This window comes from Chiloscyllium plagiosum, unplaced genomic scaffold (genome assembly GCF_037043375.1).
Source record: "Chiloscyllium plagiosum isolate Xiang-an unplaced genomic scaffold, Cpla_swu_hap1 HiC_scaffold_1, whole genome shotgun sequence".
NCBI classification, from domain to species: domain Eukaryota; kingdom Metazoa; phylum Chordata; class Chondrichthyes; order Orectolobiformes; family Hemiscylliidae; genus Chiloscyllium; species Chiloscyllium plagiosum.
In genome coordinates, this window is record NW_028270139.1 from 99,333,095 (window position 1) to 99,355,763 (window position 22,669).

The 22,669-nt window shown below is 40.2% G+C and overlaps 1 protein-coding gene across 1 annotated transcript in view; it reads right to left on the reverse strand.

The window, feature by feature from the left end:
- Positions 1-22,669, reverse strand: part of parp8 (poly (ADP-ribose) polymerase family, member 8) — a 384,586-nt gene that overhangs the window by 182,132 nt on the left and 179,785 nt on the right. Inside the window, exons 6-7 of the mRNA XM_043688244.2 lie at positions 20,790-20,867; positions 13,535-13,629 (exon numbers count right to left, since the gene is read on the reverse strand). Coding sequence (XP_043544179.1) covers positions 13,535-13,629; positions 20,790-20,867 — 173 coding nt within the window. The remainder of the gene's footprint in view (positions 1-13,534; positions 13,630-20,789; positions 20,868-22,669) is intronic.

Here is a 22,669-nt window from a genome sequence, read left to right on the forward strand (position 1 = left end):
CTAATGAATTTTGCACATATTGGATTCTTGCGGAACAGGCAAAGGGCAGTAATGGGTGACATGAGGTAGATGGCAGGGCATGGAGATATGGAAGTCATACAGATAGGTGAGGAGGTATATGGGGCCATATGGCGACATTATGTGAAGAAACTAAGACATGGGTGTTGGAGTGTCTCATATCCATCTCTATATCTGGACCAATGTACCAGTAAAAGAAGATGGGCCTTTAACCTCTTGGCTATGGTATATGTCCTTCATTCCAGCCTCAGTCTTGCTCTTTGAGGTATCAAACACAATTCAGCCCTCTCCCAACATCTCACCATGAGAATAAAGTGATTTGACACTGCCAGGTAGGAGTTGGGATTGTGACAGTAAGAAATGAACTGATTCTCAATTCCTGTCTACAGATGAAAATCCTGCCCTCAATGCTCAATACAATTATTCACTGGGACCAAAACATTTCAATTGTAGTCTTAAAACTGGCAGAGGATTCTAATTCATATCGATAAATGGTCTCCTAACTGTTCCAGAAAGGCTTGTTGTTCACCCAATTACTGCTCTTCCTTAAAATGGCATCAGGTCAAACAGACATACCTGAATGCCTCAGAGACATCCTAATCCGACATACTGAATTAATTGCTGTTTAAATTGTTGTTTTACTGTTCCTAATTTCACAAGTGAGAAGTAGGTCAATCGAAATCAAGACACCCACGAAATGTCTACAGAATGGTAAATTCTGACTCCCACCCATATTTGTTTACAAGATATCTTATTGGAATTGGAACGACGAAGCCGGAAAATGCATGCACTAAAAGACTCTGAACATTTCTCATTATGTGATCAGATAAATTTCAACATCAATGATACCAACTGAAGCTGTATCAAACATGCATACTAAATGCTACTGATATGATATCATGGCAATACATGGAATTCTTTTCACTCCAAAAGTCTCTAGATCAACCTTGCTATCTGGATTTATCAAGTCCAGGAACAGACAATGAAATTTAATTCTTGCCCAACTATCAGATTAAAGGAAGACCAATCTGTTTTGGAAAGAGAAATTGTTCAATCAGCCTGTATGATAAAATTTGAATACCTGAAGTGTTTGCAAAGTAGATCAACGAAAGAAATAACCTTCTTTCTTTTCTTACCCAGAAGTGTTACCACATATAACTGAGTGACTTTCCCAACACTAAAATGCAGAAGTGATATAAAAAATCAAATGAGAAGTAAAAAAGGATTATGAAAAAAGATTATCTGCTAACACAGGATGCAATCCAAGGTGTTCTATAAGTCTTCCCAATGTCAAAAATAAAAGGTAGGCAGAAGAATGAACTGAGCTGAAAATATGTTGCTGGAAAAGCGCAGCAGGACAGGCAGCATCCAGGGAACAGGAGAATGAACTGGGCCATTTAGGACCAAAAAAGGATTTTACACAGAGAGAAGAGGCATAGCTGAGGTGTTCAATGAATACTCTGCATCTGGATTTTCTTACTGGGCAGATACTGCCTAGTCCACAGTGACAGAAGATGAACTTCATTCATTGGAAGAGTTTAAAATTGATAAGGAGGAGGTATTGTGTGAGCAGTTGATACTCGAATGAGGAAAAAGCACTGGATTAGGATGAGATGCATCCAAGAATTTTGATGGAAGTGAAAGTGGAAATTGCAAAGGCACTGATAATCTTCAATCTTCTCTGAATTTGGGAGTGATGTGGAATCCACACCCCCTGTAAGATATACTGGAATTTCCTTGGTGTGTCTGCCATAATTACCTCTAGCTCTTCAGCAAATACAGCTGCAAGGAACTTAGGAAAATAAAACAAGAGTAGGAATAGGCCATTGGCCCATTGAGCCCGCTCCACCATTCTATCGGATTGTGGCTGATCAATCTAATTGTCATTTTTTGATTTTGGTGTCAGCTGTAACACCCTTGTTTTTGAGTCAGAAGATTATAGGTTCATGTCCCACTTTTGTGCTTCAGCACCAAAGGTTAAAAGCTTGTGCAGTACATAAAGACTTACACTGAGACCCTGATATCCATCTAAGGTGGAGATAAAGATCCCATGGCGACATTTTGAAGCTGACCAAAGGATTTATCAACAGTCTCAGCCAAAATGTGTCCCTCAATCAACAACATGGGAACAGATTTTCTGATTGTAATCATATTGCTGATCATAGAGTTAGCTGAAAAAAAATTGCCTGTTTCATTTCCTACATTACAACAATGAACACACTTCAATAAACATTTCATTTAATGTAAAGTCCTTTGGGAAATCATGTGGCCAAGAAAGGTACTGTAATACATCTAAGTCTTACTTTCTAATTTACATTACTACTGTAATCAATTTTTAATGGTAACACAATTCGCAATTTCTTTTGGTAATATATTGGAAAAGTTTCTTGCATTAGTTTTCTTATCCTCTACAACTTTCTTTTCATGCTCCCATTCTTGTAGTTTTTGTTTTGTCATCCTTTACTGCTCTTTCTATTTCTCCCTTTTACCGGACCTGTACTATATTTTTGTACTCTTCTTTGCTATTTCTTCTAGTTTATGTTGTCCTTTATCTCTTACGTAATCCATGGCCGTTTTACTTTTGGAAAATAGACAAGTAGTCAGTATCATTTTCAACCTTTTAGTAAACTTCACCCACTTTGATATTTTTGTCATTGGACTCATTTACAGTTTATTATCAGTGAGATGATCTTTGCCTCATCCAGTTGAACTTGGGCTCAGTTAAATTCAGAACATTAGTAGCTGTTTTGAGTTTCTTCCTTCCAAACAAAACGATGACCACAATCATATATGGCTACCATTAGGTAAATGTTCATGCGCCATCAGGCAGTTAACTAAATTGGCCGCACAGTCTCTCAGTGGTTAGCACTGCTGCCTCACAACATCAGAGACACAGGCTCAATTACATCTTGGGTAACTGTGTGGAGCTTGCACGTTCTCGCTGTGTCTGAATAGGTTTATGCTAGGTGCTCCAGTTTCCTCCCACAGTGCAAAGATATGCAGATTAGGTGGATTGGCCATGATAAATTGCCTTGTAGTGTTGAATATGCAGGTTAGATGGGTTAGCCATGGTAAATGCGGGATTACAGGAGTAAGGTAGGGGTCTTTGTCTGTGTAGGATACTGTTTAGAGCATTGATGCAGAATTGATGGGTCAAATCACAAACTTGATTGAATTTTTTGAAGACGTAACAAAGAGGATTGATGAGGGCAGAGCAGTAGATGTGATCTATATGGACTTCAGTAAGGCGTTCGACAAGGTTCCCCATGGGATACTGATTAGCAAGGTTAGATCTCACGGAATACAGGGAGAACTAGCCATTTGGATACAGAACTGGCTCAAAAGGTAGAAGACTGAGGGTGGTGGTAGAAGACTGTTTTTCAGACTGGAGGCCAGTGACCAGTGGAGTGCCACAAGGATCGGTGCCGGGTCAACTACTTTTTGTCATTTACATAAATGATTTGGATGCGAGCATAAGAGGTACAGTTAGTAAGTTTGCAGATGACACCAAAATTGGAGGTGTAGTGGACAGCGAAGAGGGTTACCTCAGATTCCAACAGGATCTTGACCAGATGGGCCAATGGGCTGAGAAGTGGCAGATGGAATTTAATTCATATAAATGTGAGGTGCTGCATTTTGGGAAAGCAAATCTTAGCAGGACTTATACACTTAATGGTAAGGTCCTAGGGAATGCTGAACAAAGACACCTTGGAGTGCAGGTTCAAAGCTCCTTGAAAGTGGAGTTGCAAGTAGATAGGATGGTGAAGAAGGCGTTTGGTATGCTTTTATTTATTGGTCAGAGAATTGAGTACAGGAGTTGTGAGGTCATGTTGCGGCTGTACAGGATATTGGTTAGGCCACTGTTGGAATATTGCATGCAATTCTGGTCTCCTTCCTATCGGAAAGATGTTGTGAAACTTGACAGGGTTCAGAAAAGATTTTCAAGAATATTGCCAGGGTTGGAGAATTTGAGCTACAGGGAGAGGCTGAAAGGCTGGGGCTGTTTCCCCTGAAGCGTCGGAGGCTGTGGGGTGACCTTATAGAGATTTACAAAATTATGAGGGGCATGGATAGGGTAAATAGGCAAAGTATTTTCCCTGGGGTCGGTGAGTCCAGACCTAGAGGGCATAGGTTTAAGGTGAGAGGGGAAAGATATAAAAGAGTCCTAAGGGGCAACTTTTCCACGCAGAGGATGGTACATGTATGGAATGAGCTGCCAGAGGAAGTGGTGGAGGCTGGTACAATTGCAACATTTAAGAGGCATTTGGATGGGTATATGAATAGGAAGGGTTTGGAGGGAAACGGACCGGGTGCTGGCAAGTGGGACTAGATTGGGTTGGGATATCTAATCGGCATGGACGGGTTGGACCAAAGGGTCTGTTTCCATGCTGTACATCTCTATGACTCTCTGACTCTAAATGGCCTCTTTCTGCATTGTATGGATTCTATAAATCTGACTTTTTAAGTTATTGTTAAATCTATTGCTGCCTTTGCTTTGAAGCTTCTAGGAAATGCTCTGTAGAAATCTACCCAGAAGTCAGAAATTTGTTTTAAAAAATGAACGAATCTCGTATGCTGTAAATCAGAAACAAAAACAAATTTCTGGAAAAGCTCATCAGGTCTGGGAGCATCTGAGGAGAGAAATCAGAAGTATCGTTTTGGGTCAAGTGACCTTTCCTGAGACCCAGTTCATCTGACCAGAAATGTTAATTCTGATTTCTCTCCACAGTTGCTGCCAGACCTGCTGAGCTTTCTCAGTAATTTCTGCTTTTGTTCAAGAAAGGTATTATTTTTTTGACTTTCCAGAAGTGAAAAAAGCAGTAAAACTGACAAATGAAACATACTGGTCCAACTTGTTTGGTATACTTGAAAACTGGAGGACCAACATGACCAAGACCACCATTTTCTTGCATTAGTTATTTTTTAACTGTTCTTTTCCCTCTAAGATGCTTATCCCAAGCTATGTGAAGTTAAAACCCTATTTTAAACTGTCACTGTGGTACTCTAATTTATGCAGACTGCACTGATATGTTTTGTGCTGCGCAAAGGCTTATAAATAATTTTCATTGAAGTCATAAATTATTTTCCATTTCTCAGTTCTAAAATTCTTAAACTGCACCATCTGCTTTCCTCTGATTATTGCCAATTTTCTAGTAATTTTTTTTTAAAAAGGAAAACTTAAAATAATTGGTGATGAGGCTGGGAAAGTTCCCTGCCATTTGATTGGCTGGTAGCTTTCGGAAAAAAGATTCACTGCCTAATGGGAACAGAAGTCTTGCCTCAAGCCAAGTGATTTCTTCGTAAGTGAACAGCCAAGGCTGGGAAGGCTCAACCTGACCTTTACATTAGGGGCCTGTGGCTGCGGACTCTGTTCTCAGTACAAAATTCAGCCCTTCAGCAAATATCTGTGGATCATGTGAAGGATATACAACCAAAGAAAAAATATCAATACACGAATACTTGTGATAAGGCATCTCCACCATGTGAAAGAGTGTTATGAAGCAGACTAAAATGAAGTTAGTAATCTTACCCACTAAATACTGATCAACAGGTTCAACAATTTACAGCTCCAACTGTATTCTAATCACAATTTGAATGCCATACAAAGTCACATTGCATTTGAGCATTAATGTAGCTGGGCTTGAACCTGGACTTGAAAAAGACATTTAAATTGTCATGAATTTGACAGCTTTGCCAAGCCAATTATACATTGGCTGAATCAAAGGGCAGAATTGAAACTACAGTTCATTGATCTTCAACCCCACTGTAGTATGACCTGCAAAATACATTTTTACAACAGTTTCAGTTTCTGGGTTTTACATTTAGAGAGTGCAAAGGGAAAAAAGGCAACAGTGAATCATCAGGGAGGAAGTGAGGACTGCAGATACTGGAGACCAGAGTTGAAAAATGTGGTGCTGGAAAAACACAGCAGGCCAGGCAGCATCCGAGGAACAAGAGAATAGACGTTTCATTCCTGAAGAAGGGCTTATGCCCGAAACGTCGATTCTCCTGCTCCTCGGATGCTGCCTGGCCTGCTGTTTTTTTCCAGCACCAAATTTTTCAACAGTGAATCATCAGCCCATTTCATGCCATGCTCAACCATCTCAAATTACCATCATGACTCAGCTCATGCCTTTTGGAAGATTCAATGTCAGAAATAACCTAATTTCACATCGCTTTTGTCATACTTGTATTTCTTCAGAGCAGGTGGCATCCTTGTGAAAATGGCAATTTGTCTACATAGACAAACATGCCACTACTTCCAGATTAGCTGTCAATCTCCTGCACTCTGTCCTAGTTTAGCCTTGTCACCTATCAATGCAACCTGGATACAACGATGCGGGGATGTGGATGCAATACATTTCGCAATGCTACTTGATCAACTCCCCTCATGCTTTTCAGACCATACAGTGCTCTAATCTTTTAGTAAGGTTTTGCCTAATCATTACTGCCTGTTGGATATGGGCCAAATGCTGGCAAATGGGACCAGATTAATTTACAATATACAAGGGGACATAAATTTAAGGTGAAGGGTGGAAGGTATAGGGGAGATATCAGGGGTGGGTTCTTTACCCAGAGAGTGGTGGGGGCATGGAATGCGCTGCCTGTGGGAGTGGTAGAGTCAGAATCTTTGGTGACCTTTAAGCGGCAATTGGATAGGTAGATGGATGGGTGCTTAAGCTAGGACAAATGTTCGGCACAACATCATGGGCCGAAGGGCCTGTTCTGTGCTGTATTGTTCTATGTTCTATGTTCTATGGTCTATGTTCAATGGTCAGCATGGACAAGTTGGACCTAAGGATCTGTTTCCGTGTTGTACATCTCTATGGTTCTATGACTCTAAGTTATGAGGTTAAAAACAATACTCTCAACTTCAAATATTGCTTTTAATATGCCATGTACCACCAAATTCTTTTGTTCTTTTTACAACTGTATTTTCTTTTTATCCCAAATGCACCAACACCCTCTTACTGACATTCAACTGTAACCAGTCATATTTTACAAACCTGCCCCAACTCTGCCAATTTCCCAACAAAAATGATGCTGAAGACAGAGAAATGGGCTGTCAAGTGGAGAAAACAGCCCCTTTCCCCCCTCCATGAAAATTCACTGAAAGATTGAGTAAAGGCTACAGCAGGCTCTGCCAGTTTCAGGCTCTTCTTCTCTCAACTTTTCTGATCTTCACCTCAAAAAGCAAAGGTTTGAAATCTTGACCAGAAAACAATCTCCATCCACAATCAGATTTTTAGATTATTCAGGTCACTGTCACCCAAAATATCATCTGTCACTTATAAGCAAGGGAAATTTGATTTCATACAGGCAGGCAATTATCTGTGAACAACTCGACATTAATATTTGAGCATAAATGTCGTTTCATGTACAGATATCACAAAAATCATTCATTGCATCCATTGTAAAACCTTTTGATTTGTCTGGTACAAATTTTATTTGTGGAATTAGCAACAGAGAACGTTGGACTTAGAATGGTCAGTGCTAATTTTCAGATTTGGGCTGGAATTCAAATCCCATACATTTCAATTAGATATATTGTATTCTCTGGTTTTGTATGCAGTCAGGATTTTACAGAAACTAAGTGACAGAAAAGGATATTATCCATATAAAAATTAACAGTATGAAAAAGCAGAAGAAATGAGCAAGTGTTTTCTTATTTATAGAATGGCATAGCTTTGGGATAAAGGGAAGTACTGGTAAGGTGTTGTACATCTATCTGATTAGAAAATTCAATATCTCTCAATTATCCATTGCCTCAAATTTATGTCCAAGGTCCCTTTCACATTTTCTGCAGTATCTCCCTTTCTGGGACCACCTGGGAATTTGTACCATGCAGTCATCACCCTCAGTCTACAGTAGCTAGTACCAGTGAATAAGGCATCAGTAATATCAGATCCTGACCTCAGTGGATTATGCAAGGTCAGTGCAGGACTACCTAATTAGACTGTAGAACAGGTATCCATCAGCAATGACACAGACAGGGAGAGGGGTTAACTTGAAACATTAGTTCTCTTCACAGAAGCTGAGTAAGCTGAGCACTTCCAGCCTTGTCTGTTTTAATTTCAGATATCCACCATGGCCAGAATTCTTTTTTTTTCCACATTCTGCAAACACCTTTGTTCAGTAAATGGTGAATAATGCCAGATTTGAGACAATCAAATCAAGGATTATATGTTTATGCACTAATTCCAGCAGTACTGTTGTAATCATAAGACATTTTGTAACCATACAATGAGATGAGCTCTTGAAATAATATCCTGAGAAAAATATCCATACTTTTTGCTTCTCAAAGCTATCGACCAATTTCCAGAATATCCACCTGTTTTCGCAGCTTCCCAATCCTCCTGGCTTGCGACTCTTTGCAGACAAATTATCATTATAGTAGTTGCAAATATCTGAAAATTCTCCAGAAATACTTTTTTTTCTCCAATTGGAGACTAGTTAAAAGCTGAAGGGATGAATTTTCAAAAAAAAAAAAATTCTTCCATATTATCTGGGCATCACGATCAATGTCAGCATTTGTTGCCATCCTTAAAAGTCAGCCATATGACAGTGGGTCTGGAATTATCCACAAGATAGATAAAGACAGCAGAATTCCTTCCATTAGTGAAACAACGAGGCTCTTCACAATCAATGATGGTTTCATGGTCACTTTTATTGAGACTAGCTTTAATTCTGAATATCTTGTGATCAATTAATTGCATTTCAGTTAAACCAACTCCTGGGTCCTGTTATGATGTAATAGTAGTGTTTCTGCTCCTGTACTGGGAAACCCGTTTCAAGGCCCACATTCTCCAGAGGCGCGTAATAAAATCTCTGAACAGGTTAATTAGAAAAATAGGTTAACCAACTCCTGTGGCTTGATTTAAACTCGTCTCCCAAAAACATTCGCAGGATTACGACACCAGTGACGTTGCTACTGGGACAACATCACCCTCCATGTCATGCCGGATAAATGATAAACAAAATAAAATGAAACAAAACAAAAACAAAGAACTACAGCTGCTGGAATAAAAACTGGAAGTGCTGGAGAAACTCAGCAGGTCTGGCAGCATCTGCAGAGAAATAAACAGAGTTAACACTTCAGTCGCTTAGGATCCCTGGACTCAAAATGTTAACTCTACTTTTCTCTCTGCAGATGCTGCTAAACCTAGTGAGTTTCTCCAGCACTTCCAGTTTTTGTTAAAGTGAAACTAAGCCAGACAAATGATTCATCTGTCCTATACCTAACCCACTCCTGAAGTCATGCTAATGTAGCAGGATATAAGACCATAAGACATAGGAGCGGAAGTAAGGCCATTCGGCCCATCGAGTCCACTCCGCCATTCAATCATGGCTGATGGGCATTTCAACTACACTTACACTACATTCTCCCCGTAGCCCTTAATTCCTTGTGACATCAAGAATTTATCAATTTCTGCCTTGAAGACATTTAGCATCCCAGCCTCCACTGCACTCTGCGGCAATGAATTCCACAGGCCCACCACTCTCTGGCTGAAGAAATGTCTCCGCATTTCTGTTCTGAATTTACCCCCTCTAATTCTAAGGCTGTGTCCATGGGTCCTAGTCTCCTCGTCTAACGGAAACAATTTCCTAGCGTCAACCCTCTCCAAGCCATGTATTATCTTGTAAGTTTCTATTAGATCTCCCCTTAATCTTCTAAACTCCAATGAATACAATCCCAGGATCCTCAGCCATTCCTCATATGTTAGACATACCATTCCAGGGATCATCCGTGTGAATCTCCGCTGGACACGCTCCAGTGCCAGTATGTCCTTCCTGAGGTGTGGGGACCAAAACTGGACACAGTACTCCAAATGGGGCCTAACCAGAGCTTTATAAAGTCTCAGTAGCACAACGGTGCTTTAATATTCCAACCCTCTTGAGATAATTGACAACATTGCATTCGCTTTCTTAATCACGGACTCAACCTGCATGTTTACCTTTAGAGAATCCTCAACTAGCACTCCCAGATCCCTCTGTACTTTGGCTTTATGAATTTTCTCACCGTTTAGAAAATAGTGCATGCTTGTATTCTTTTTTCCAAAGTGCAAGACCTCGCATTTGCTCACATTGAATTCCATCAGCCATTTCCTGGACCACTCTTCTAAACTGTCTAGATCCTTCTGCAGCCTCCCCACTTCCTCAGTACTACCTGCCTATCCACCTAACTTTGTGTCATCGGCAAAATTCACTAGAATGTCCCCAGTCCCTTCATCCAGATCATTAATATATAATGTGAACTGCTGCGGCCCCAACACTGAACCCTGCGGGACACCGCTTGTCACCGGCTGCCATTCCGAAAAAGAACCTTTTATCCCAACTCTCTGCCTTCTGTCAGACAGCCAATCCTCAATCCATACCAGTAGCTCACCTCGAACACCATGGACCCTCACCTTGCTCAGCAGCCTCCTGTGTGGCACCTTATCAAAGGCCTTTTGGAAGTCTAGGTAGACCACATCCACTGGGTTTCCTCGGTCTAACCTACTTGTCACCTCTTCAAAGAACTCCAACAGGTTTGTCAGGCACGACCTCCCCTTACTAAATCCATGCTGACTTGTTCTAATCCGACCCTGCTCTTCCAAGAATTTAGAAACCTCATCCTTAATGATGGATTCTAGAATTTTACCAATAACCAAGGTTAGGCTAATTGGCCTATAATTTTCCATCTTTTGTCTTGATCCTTTCTTGAACAAGGGGGTTACAACAGCGATCTTCCAATCATCCGGGACTTTCCCTGACTCCAGTGACCTTTGAAAGATCTCAACCAACGCCTCCACTATTTTTTCAGCCACCTCCCTCAGAACTCTAGGATGTAGCCCATCGGAGCCAGGAGATTTATCAATTTTAAGACCTTTTAGCTTTTCTAGCACTTTCTCTTTTGTAATAGCAACCATACTCAACTCAGCCCCCTGACTCCCTTTAATTGTTGGGATATTACTCATGTCTTCCACTGTGAAGACTGATGCAAAGTACTTATTAAGTTCTCCTGCTATTTCCTTATCTCCCATCACTAGGCTTCCAGCATAGTTTGAAGTGGCCCAATGTCTACTTTTGCCTGTCGTTTGTTTCTTATGTATTGAAAGAAACTTTTACTATCATTTCTAATATTACTGATTAGGCAGCATCCAAGGAACAGGAGAATTGACGTTTCGGGCATAAGCCCTTCTTCATGCTAATAAAGCTTATGCCCGAAACGTCGATTCTCCTGTTCCTTGGATGCTGCCTGATCTGCAGCGCTTTTCCAGCAACACATTTTCAGCTCTGATCTCCAGCATCTGCAGTCCTCACTTTCTCCTCTAATATTACTGGCTAGCCTACCTTCATATTTGATCCTCTCTTTCCTTATTTCTCTCTTTGTTATCCTCTGTTTGTTTTTGTAGCCTTCCCAATCTTCTGATTTCCCAGTGCTCTTGGCTTTATAGGACCTCTCTTTTTCTTTGATAGATTTCCTGACTTCCTTTGTCAGCCATGGCTGTCTAATCCCTCCCCGGATAATCTTTCTCTTCTTGGGGATGAACCTCTGTACAGTGTCCTCAATTTTACCCACAAACTCCTGCCATTTTTGCTCCACTGTCCTCCCTGCTTGGCTCTGCTTCCAGTCGATTTTTGTCAGTTCCTCTCTCATGCCCTCATAATTACCTTTATTTAACTGTAACACCATCACATCCGAATTTGCCTTCTCTCTTTCAAATTGCAGACTGAACTCTACCATATTATGATCGCTGCTTCCTAAGTGTTCCCTTACTTTAAGATTGCAAGCATAGTGCTGGTTTGCTCTTCTACTTCAGGAACATGCCCAGGAGTGCAGCCGTTGCAAGATGAAACCACGTTTCAGACCACAATTGACAGCAGTGATCTTTCATTGAACAGAAGCAATGTCTAAACAAGGGTCTGAATAGACGTATATTCAAGATAGATGATAAGAACACAAGAATCGTGTGATACTGCAGAAAATAGTAAAATTATTTCTATCAAAACTAAGAATTTTTTAGCAAAAAGCAATTAGTTTTATTTAAATAGGCTTCCTCTATAAATTTCAGTATTTTCTATGAATACTTACACAGATCTTTTGGTGCTTCTAATAGACACAAATTGCAAATTCTGCATTCCTGATACTTAAGCTTTGTATTCTCTGTTGAAGTTACAAGTATCATAAATACAAGCACCCCTGGGACAAGGTTACAGCAAATAGATCATTTTATATGTTAAATATTTTTTAAAAATTATTATGACCTGTAGGGTTAACAAAATGTTATAATTCAGTTAAGTATTATTCAGTAGCTGTGTAATAACATCTAGGCATGCTAATAAAGATAACTGACATTTATTGCTTCAGAACAACATTAGGGATAACATTGGGGAGTTGTTATCTTCTCCAAAAGGAACAAAAATATTCTATTGTGGAACACAAAGCCCTGTATATTTAAAATTACCCGAGTTTTATATTTATATTTTGCTTTACAGACAATCTATCAATGTAACATTATAAATTGAGTAATGAATGTCGGGAAAGATATATTTTTGTTCTTTATAATCAGTTGGCTTAGTAGCATTCAGTCACATCAACCATATTTAAGAATTGCAATATTTTTTAAAAAGCTAAATATAAGAAATATGGTCTGACTGCAATAAGTTACAGACTCAGAAAGTATCTCTTTGTGAGCACATAAACAAAAGACCTGAATTTGGCATTATTCAATGTAGTACTCCATTTCTGGGAATGATCACAGGGTTTCTCAGACCAAATGGCTAGGCATTGTGGACTGGATTGCTTGGCACAATGAAGTATGAAGAGGTCGAGCTTTTGGCTGACAGCATTAAACATCATTAATCATTTTAACAAGCAGTTTATAATATCCTTTGGTAACAGCTATGATTGTTTACAATATGAAAGCTTCCATCATGGCCTCATCTTGCCTGGTGACATAAAAGAATAAGAGCAACGACAAGAGTAATAGAAAACAGAGTTATCAGCACTGTCCCTACATGCTAGCTCACACTATTTATAACATTCATTTTGACACTGACAAAAGTGATCCTGACAGTTCAAAGCAAGTGCTGAATAAATCCAATATTCAGCTGTTTTATTTATCTTTTAATAGTGTGAGATGATAAATTGCAGTTGGCCCATGTAGCAATAAACATGTCAGATACACTGATATCACCAAATGTCAGCATCCTTCAAGCCTGTTCAAAAAATTCTTGTAAGACCAGAGCAAAATATTTCCTTGCTGTGGCTACTTCTAAAGTAAGTTTCTGAATTAAGTTTCATGATTTGTTTGTTCCCTTTTCTCCCTTTTATTTCCTCAAAGTTGTCAAGAAATTGAAACAAAAAGGAACACAAGTATTGGACTGTAAGTAGTTATCCTAGCTTTGCAGTGGCTAACCCACAAATGCCTTCACATTAAAATATCACAACTTATTGTGATTATATTTCATCTTATTCTTTGTAATTAAAATGTTATTCATTAATAAGTATACATTATAATACTATCACTACCTGAGGGATACTGCTCCAGGCCCATAGATCTCTCTCACAGCTGCCAGGTCAGCTTCAAGTTGTGGATGCTTATGAAGTTCTCCATCATAGTTACCCTGAAACCATAAACACAACTGTGTTCACAAATGACTAGATTCCAACATTGTATGGCCAGATGCAACCAAGAGGTTAAATAATGCTCTTATTTCAAAAGACTAACCAAAACGTGAAAATGTGATTGTACAATTTGAATAATCAGAGGCACACAATCTATGTTTTGGCCAGGATAAAAACATAGTCCTGCCACATATACAATTGACTCAACCCTCTAATAATACTCTCGAAAGAAGCCAAAAAGTTTTTAAAAAGTCAATTTTGGAAGCAAAATAAGAAATTTCTCTTCAATTGTCAAACTGCATTGTGATGCCAAAATCATAATGAATGCCTGTGATATTCTGCCAGTGGTACCTGCTAATAAAATTATGTCCCAAAGTGTTTTACAGCCAATGAGTGCTTTTGAAGTGTAACTATTGTTGCGATAGAGAAAACAGTAGCCAGTTTATAAATAACAAGGTCCCACAAACACCAATGCGGTCATAACCCGGTAATTTGGTTTTAGGTGTACAGGGAGCTGTCTATTAAAACTGTAAACACAGTCTGAACAGCAGCGTTAACATTGTGAGTTGCACAATCAGGAAGCCCAGTGTCTGAAATAAACAGGCACTCCGCCTGTCCAAGGGAAGGATCCTTCAATAGTGGCAGTGGCTTGTCAGTCTATTGAACGCTTTACCATATTATTAATGCCACTTTGGTTGCTCAAAAAATGGCACCCTGGTACTCAAAGCTCTAAGCTAAAGACAAGAATATATCACATGGTTTATGATCTACATACACAGCCCAAGATTGCTTGTCTAAAAGCACAATTAGTCCAAATATTGTACTCCTCATCTATGCAAAGCTTTCACAAAACCTTACAGCTTGTTCTTTGCATATTATGATGATCTGTGCCTCAGGCACAGCCTCACGATACGATGCATAATGGAAAACATTGCCATATTCTCACCTTCTGAGGCCAAAATGCTCAATTCATTGTGAATCAATCTAGCTCCATGATGCATAGTCACCTACTGGGTTCAAACTGTGGAGTGTCTATCACTGCATGTGTTTATTCAACCCTGAAACTTGAGAAACTTTGCTGGGAAAAGTTGAAAGCTTAAGGTTATACACCTAAACCAGACAAGGCCTCTTCAAGCAAATCTCCTCTAATCAGCCCAAAGAGTGCAGTGCACTAGCCTACCTGGGTAATAGGTAGTGCTGTGCCTGAAGACAAGCTGCTCTCACTAACCAATGCCATTTACCTGTCTCCTTGGGATCATAAAATGAGAACCAAATTTTCATGGGGGATTATTGGCCATTGTAGTTTTTAAAAGTATTTTGAGCATGAAAGTTAGAAAAGCCCATTACAAATGTACATTGCAACCAATGACATCAGGCCTCAAATATTGGTAATGCCAAAGACAGAGGTGGATCCATTTCCTAATGTGTTGGCAATGAAGCTATGGTGGAAGGGTTTGGGTGCATGCGGTTGTAAGCATTTGGGAAACTCAGAAGCAAGTGCAACTTGTCTGCCAATGTCATTTTAAGCCAACCACAAAATTATCACAATGACTGTTCTGACAATAAAGCCCATGTGAACTGATTTCAATACCAGTGCTTAAGGGAAGCATATGTTAGGTAGAATAAAATGGAGAACAGAATATTTGTTCAGAACTGTCAACACATCTTAGCAGCACATTCATGGGTCGGTACCTGGGGCTAAAAGGACCATAATGAAGTACCCTTAAAGGATGCAGGGCTGAACATTGCCCTTATAGCTAACAGTAGAAGCACAGTGTCTACTCGTGGATTCAAACTGAAAACAATATTATGGTTAAAACAGGACAGCAAGCCTCCTAAAGCCTGTTCCAATTCATCAATGCTCAAACCAATCTACAGAATAGAATCCCTACAGTGCAAAAAGAGGATGTTCAAACTGACCTTCTGAAAAGCAGCCCATCCAGAGCCAGATCCCCCACCCATCCTGTAACCCTACATTTACCATGACTAATTCGCCTCGGCTGCACATCCCTGAACACTGCAGGGCAATTTAGCATGGTCAATCCAACTAACCTACATATCTTTGGACATTGGGGTGAAACCGGAGCACCCAGTGGAAATCCACACAGAGATCGGAAGAAAATGCAAACACCACACAGACAGCTAGCAAGGCTGGAACTAAACTCCCTGGTGTGGTGAGGCAACGGTGCTAACCACTGAACCATCGTGCCACCTCAATTACCTTAAAGGTGCAAACATCTGTCTCTGACAAAGGACTTCTTCACCTCTCATCCGACTAACCTGCCAGTCACAGATTACCACAAAACTGAGGCACCCTCTCAACCTGAGACCTGCCTCAGCAGCACCACGTTCTCCCAGACAGGCTTGGCAGCATTCACACCTCATCCATTATCCTTATATGGATGATGCATCTAGATCTGGCCGATTTGGAGTCAATGCTTGAGAAGTATTGCAGATACTCTCTCATTGCCAGCAAGTGCAGGCTTTGACCCCCCTATCTGGTCCTGATCATTGTCATCAGGCTCTGGTAACATTGTTGAAAATGTGTTGCTGGAAAAGCGCAGCAGGTCAGGCAGCATCCAAGGAACAGGAGAATCGATGTTTCGGGCATAAGCCCTTCTTCAGGAATGAGGAAAGTGTGTCCAGCAGGCTAAGATAAAAGATAGGGAGGCGGGACTTGGGGGAGGGGCTTTGGAAATGCGATAGGTGGAGGGAGGTCAAGGTGAGGGTGATAGGCCGGAGTGGGGTGGGGGCGGAGAGGTCAGGAAGATGATTGCAGGTTAGGAAGGCGGTGCTGAGTTCAAGGGATTTGACTGAGACAAGGTGGGGGGAGGGGAAATGAGGAAACTGGAGAAATCCGAGTTCATCCCTTGTGGTTGGAGGGTTCCCAGGCAGAAGATGAGGCGCTCTTCCTCCAACCGTCGTGTTGCCACGGTCTGGCGATGGAGGAGTCCAAGGACCTGCATGTCCTTGGTGGAGTGGGAGGGGGAGTTAAAGTGTTGGGCTACGGGGTGGTTGGGTTGGTTGGTCTGGGTGTCCCAGAGGTGTTCTCTGAAATGTTCCGCAAGTAGGCGGCCTGTCTCCCCAATATAGAGGAGGCCACATCAGGTGCAACGGATGCAATAGATGATGTGACACCCGGACCAACCAACCCAACTACCCATAGCCCATAGTTAAAAACATGAGCTCTCAGAGCTGATAAAGTGACATTCTTCATCTTTCTGTTAGTGTTGCAGCACCATTATTGGGATACAGCTTAATATTTCGATAAAAGTGCACTGAACATTTACAGAAATGTAAACATATTCTTCATCCATCGGTAATAATTGTGTCGGATGACATCAGCCAGTTAATTGATTCAAACCCCAATATGTCTGTCATTATTAAAAACAGAAAGTGCTGGAGAAGCCTAGCAGGACTGGCAGCATTTGTGTTGAGAAAAACAGAGTTAATGTATCACATTTTTTCCAGAACTATAATGTCTGGCTGTCCTTTTCAATAAATCTCTCTTTACAGCAGTATTACTGTATCATAATACCTAAATATTCTTGAGCACATAATTTCACATTTTTAATTAATTCTTTCCAGTCTATTACTTACACCCAAACATATGGTTCATGCTTATCTCAGTTCCATTCTGTCTCTACTGCTTGCCAATTCACACCAGTTCCCTGTTTAATCTCTCACACGTTAACTGCCAGCCACCTCTTCACTCATATAGACACAAGGTTTTTTCATTACAGCAGCACCATCAGTTGCTCTAAAGAACCTTCTCGAATGTAAGACCGCCACAGGGATGGCATTAAAGGTCCAAACTGTTAACTCAGGAGTTGCATTCTCTCCACTTCTTGTCGAATATGTTTAGCTCTTTGACTAAAAGCACTAATGATTCCTCCACTCCATGGCGTCTTGCGTTTTCTTCAATTGCTCATCGAAGCCTGACATTTTAAGTTTCAAGTTCATGTTTCTTTGAGTTAACTCACTCTAATCTCTTAGAATATGATCAATCTAAACTAGTTGCTTTCCCTTAATTGTATTTACTAACAATCTGTCCTGTTCCACCATCCTGAACACTTTTTAATTGCTCTTGTACTCTCTCCAACTGACCCACTCCATCCTTCTCCAGAACCACATTTGACAACTTTCTGGGATTCTCAAGTTTCATGTTTGAGCACCATAGAACAGACACTAACTCACAGTCTCAATTTTTCTCTTCTTTAAATCTCTACTTATTCTTATGATGAGGAATTCCTTCTCTTTGGACAATACACTCTTTGTTATTCCAGCTCCAGTTCTTCTGTGAAATACCATCTATTGACAGGATGGTTCACAGCTACTTAAATGGGTGATAACTGTTAACTATTTATCTTGATCTCTGCTTTACCACCATTGATTCTTTCAATTTTCATCGCATTTTTTTTAACATCACTTTTCATTGTCACATCAACAAACATAAGCAATATACAATGACTCATGTTAACTTGGTAGAAGACACATCTGAGAATGTAGCTTTTAAAATTGAAAATAAAGGTTAACTGGAAACTTTATTAAAGATCTAATTTCCAAACTTAGTCTCAAATGGGAAGGAAACAGAATGAAGAATATGTTTACACTTCTGTAAATGTTCAGTGCAGTTTTATCGAAATATTAGATTAGATTAGATTAGATTAGATTAGATTACTTACAGTGTGGAAACAGGCCCTTCGGCCCAACAAGTCCACACCGACCCGCCGAAGCGTAACCCACCCATACCCCTACATTTACCCCTTTACCTAACACTACGGGCAATTTAGCATGGCCTATTCACCTGACTTGCACATCTTTGGACTGTGGGAGGAAACCGGAGCCCCCGGAGGAAACCCACGCAGACACGGGGAGAACGTGCAAACTCCACACAGTCAGTCGCCTGAGTCGGGAAATGAACCCGGGTCTCTGGCGCTGTGAGGCAGCAGTGCTAACCACTGTGCCACTGTGCCGCCCACGAAATATGATGTCCCAAATTAAACAAAGGTGCATTTCAGTGTAATTCTGCTGTTTATTTTGTTAATATCATTTCTAACGTATTTACAGTGAAATATTTCACTTTAATGATGTTTTTCATTTGCATGCAATCAGATAATTGAGTATGATGCACCCTGTGGTATTAAGCAACTTGTAATCACAGTGTCAGACTCTGTTTGGCTTGTCCTATAATAGTAGTGTTGTCCCAGTCAAACTCATGTTGCTTGTCATCTGCGTGTGTGGCTACTAAGGATAGCTGGTCGTGTCGTTTCGTGGCAAGTTGGTGTTCATGGATGCGGATCGTTAGCTGTCTTCCTGTTTGTCCTATGTAGTGTTTTGTGCGGTCCTTGCATGGGATTTTGTACACTACATTGGTTCAGTTGTGAGTAGATCGCTAATGAGTCCTAATGAAAGGGGTCTGGCATTGAGAATAATTAATGAGACATTGGGGAGGTTGGGTTTCCGTAAAGATTGGTAATCCAAGATGGAGGACGGGAACATTTTTTGGCTGTTAGAGATAGTCATCGCTTGGCACGTGCACATCAGTTGCTGCTTAACAGGTGAACTGTGAATGTTGGTCTGTTTTGCTGCATATGGACTCTATTTGCTTCAGTAACCGGGGAGTCGAAAATGCTATGGAACATTGTGCAATCATCAGTGAATATCTCCACTTCAAATCTAATGATAAAAACAGCTAAAGATGATTGCTCTTAGCACACTATCCTTAGGAGCTTATGTAATGATGTCCTGAGACTGAGCTTATTAATCAAGACATAGCAATAGAGACAACTTGCCAACCAATTAGCACTCTCCTCTGATACAGTGTGAATTTGTATTAATGTGAATGGTCGTGATGAGTGTTAGACTAAAGTTTTGACAAAACATATCATTTTTCAGCAATAGTGAGTATCTATTTATTCATTCAGACTAAACAGAAGTTTAATTTTGAATTTATCACTGTCCTTTTTAAATTCATGGCAATTCATTTTAAAAGTGATTATTTTACCATTACATGTTGTATAGGATGACTGATTATTTCTATATTTTTGTGTAACATTTCATAAATCATCATCTTGATATTTTATTCAACACCATTAATATTTTAGTATTCAACCAAGTCAGATTTGGTAAACTATCATTTCAATTTTGCAGTTGTTTTTAATTGTAGGTCATATTTTTCATTATTAAATCATGTTAGAGCATTTTAAATGAATTATTAGATTTGAGATTAGATTTGAGACAGTGTTGTAAATGAAGTAAACAATGTTAGATTCAGATACAGTATTTTGTAGATGGATGACAACTCCAACAGAGCATCATGACTGACCCTATCCTTGGACTTAATATAAGCACGTCATATAATAACTGACAATGTTACTTGAATCATACATCATTATCTGCATAATGTTCAAAGAGACAGTGATTTGCCTTTTTGAAAGCAGTCAGCGTATGTCTTTGCTTTAAGGTCGCACATTTAAATATAAAATAACAAAACCGCCAAAAGATTAATATTTTCCTTTTATGTTCTTTGCCTGAAGACAGGTGATTGGCAATTATTTGTGTAACTTTGTATTTTGTTTGCATTTTTACTATGGGTAGGGCAAGGAGGCACACCCTGAACCTATCTCAACTGGTACAGGAATTGAACTCTGTGCTGTTGATGTTAAGCCATTCCTGATGAAGGAGTCTTCCCTGAAATGTCAACTCTCCTGCTCCTCAGATGCTGCCTGACCTGCTGTGCTTTTACAGCACCACACTCTCAACTCTGATCTCCAGCATCTGCAGTTCTCATTTTCCCCGCTGTTGGTGTCGATCTGATCTACTCGCTAACCACATAGACAACTTAGCAAACAGGCCGCTTGAGAATAAACCAAACAAGTGAAATATATTAAGCTGGGTTCTGTCAATCATTGGCTGGAATCTACTTTCAGTTTTCCATTTTGGTTCTTACTCATATTATGACTGTAAGACATTAACTTGCTTTTTGTTTGCTTTCTTGTGTTTATAAGCTAGTCTTTAAGAAAATACCAGCTCCAATTCCTGTGCATCAGATAAGACATAAGAATTTCCACACATTTAGTGTGCACACCACTATACTTCTTTCTTAAATCCCTGGATATCCCACTGGTGAGCAATGAATAACAGGAAGCCTGTTTACCTGACCCACATAATAAAATTCTTCTGAATCATTGTCTCCTTCTGAATCCTCTTCTATTGTGCAGCTGTGTCTGGACTCCTATGCACAATCAGAACAAAAGAAGCAGTCAATATCACACTAAAATTGGAAGAATCAGTTACTTGTTCTGAAGATGTTCAATACAGACAAAGTAACAAAAATAAAAAAATAAAAAATTGCACAGATGTTTGACAGGAAGCCTGAGATGAGACCATAGCTTGACACTTTCGGCTGACATTCAAAGGCTATTACTCTCTACACAGGAGTTTCACTGTGAGAACTAATCCACCTCGCAGGAGAAACACATTTTTTGAGGTGAGAAATAACAGAAGCAGAGGAACTGAATTTGCAGCTGTCACCAAGATGGTTTAAATCCACTCAGACCACCTAGATTGAAAGAGAACAGCACAAAGCTAAGATAGAAGGAAAAACTAAATAAAAAGATAAGATTGTCGACGAGCAACGGCAAGCACTTAAAGAAAGAATTTGCAATGAATATATACTACTCTAAGGGTCAGATTCATTGAAGAGAATTATCCAAGCAAAGCTAACTAGAGGAATGAAAGCAAATCGACGTTTCGGGCATAAGCCCTTCTTCAGGAAATTACTGTGAGAGGGCCTGAAGAAGGGCTTATGCCCGAAATGTCGATTCTCCTGCTCCTCGGATGCTGCCAGGCCTGCTGTGTTTTTCCAGCACCACATTTTTCAACTCTGGTACTCCAGCATCTGCAGTCCTCACTTTCGCCTAGTGGAATGAAAGGTAATGTTCAATCAAAGGAAGAGCCTTATAGTGAAGAATAGTAACCTTGTGTTTAGGAGTCACAGTAATCATAGCTTCTGACTTGCTCATGTAGCGGTTGTGTTTTTGTGGTGAGTCCTATTACGTTTCAGGTCTATGGTAATCCCCAGGATGTTGCTGATGGAGAGTACAGTGATGGTAACCTCATTGAATGTCAAGTGGTTAGATTGTCTTTTATTGAACATGGTAATTTTCTGGCATTCATGTGATGCGAATATTACTTGCCCCTGTCAGCCCAAGCCTGGATATTGACAAAAAAACTGCAGATGTGGAAACCAAGGCAAGCAAGCAGGAGTCTGGAAGGACACAGCAAGCCAGGCAGCATTTGAACATGGACTACTACAGTATTAGAGGAATCATGAATGGATCCAAATACTGTGCAATCATTGGCAAACACCCCCACTTCTACCTTATGATAGAAGGAAGATCATTAATGAAACAGCTGAAGATGATTATGCCTATGATACTACCCTGAAGAACTACTGCAGAGTTGTTCTGAACCTGAGATGATTGACCTCCAACAATCGCAATTATCTTCCTGTATGGCAGGTATAACTCCAACCAGTGGAGAGCTTGCCCTGATACCAACTGATTCCAGTTTTAAGAGGGCTCCTTGATTCATACTCAATGTGGCCTTGATGTTGAGGGCTATTACACTCACCACACCTCTGGAATTCAGTTGTTTGAACCAAGGCTGTAATGAGGTCAGGAGCTTAGTGGCCCTGCCAGAACCCAAACTGGGCATCACTGAGCAGGTTATTGCTGAGCAGCTGCTGCTTGATAGCACTGCTGATGACACCTTCCATCATTTTACTGATGATGAAAGATTTATTCATTTGTTGAAAAGTTTAAGAATATAAAAGATAAAAGATAAAAGATATAACTGAAATAGAACACTGAGCCCTAGGACACTAATCCTGCAGAGATGGCCTGGGACTTAGATGACTGAGCTCCAACAACAGCTACCTTCTTTTATGACAGGTATGACTCCAACAGTGGACAGTTATCCCCTGATTCCCAATGACTCTGTTTTAGCTGAAGTGACTTGATGCAGTAGCAGGCG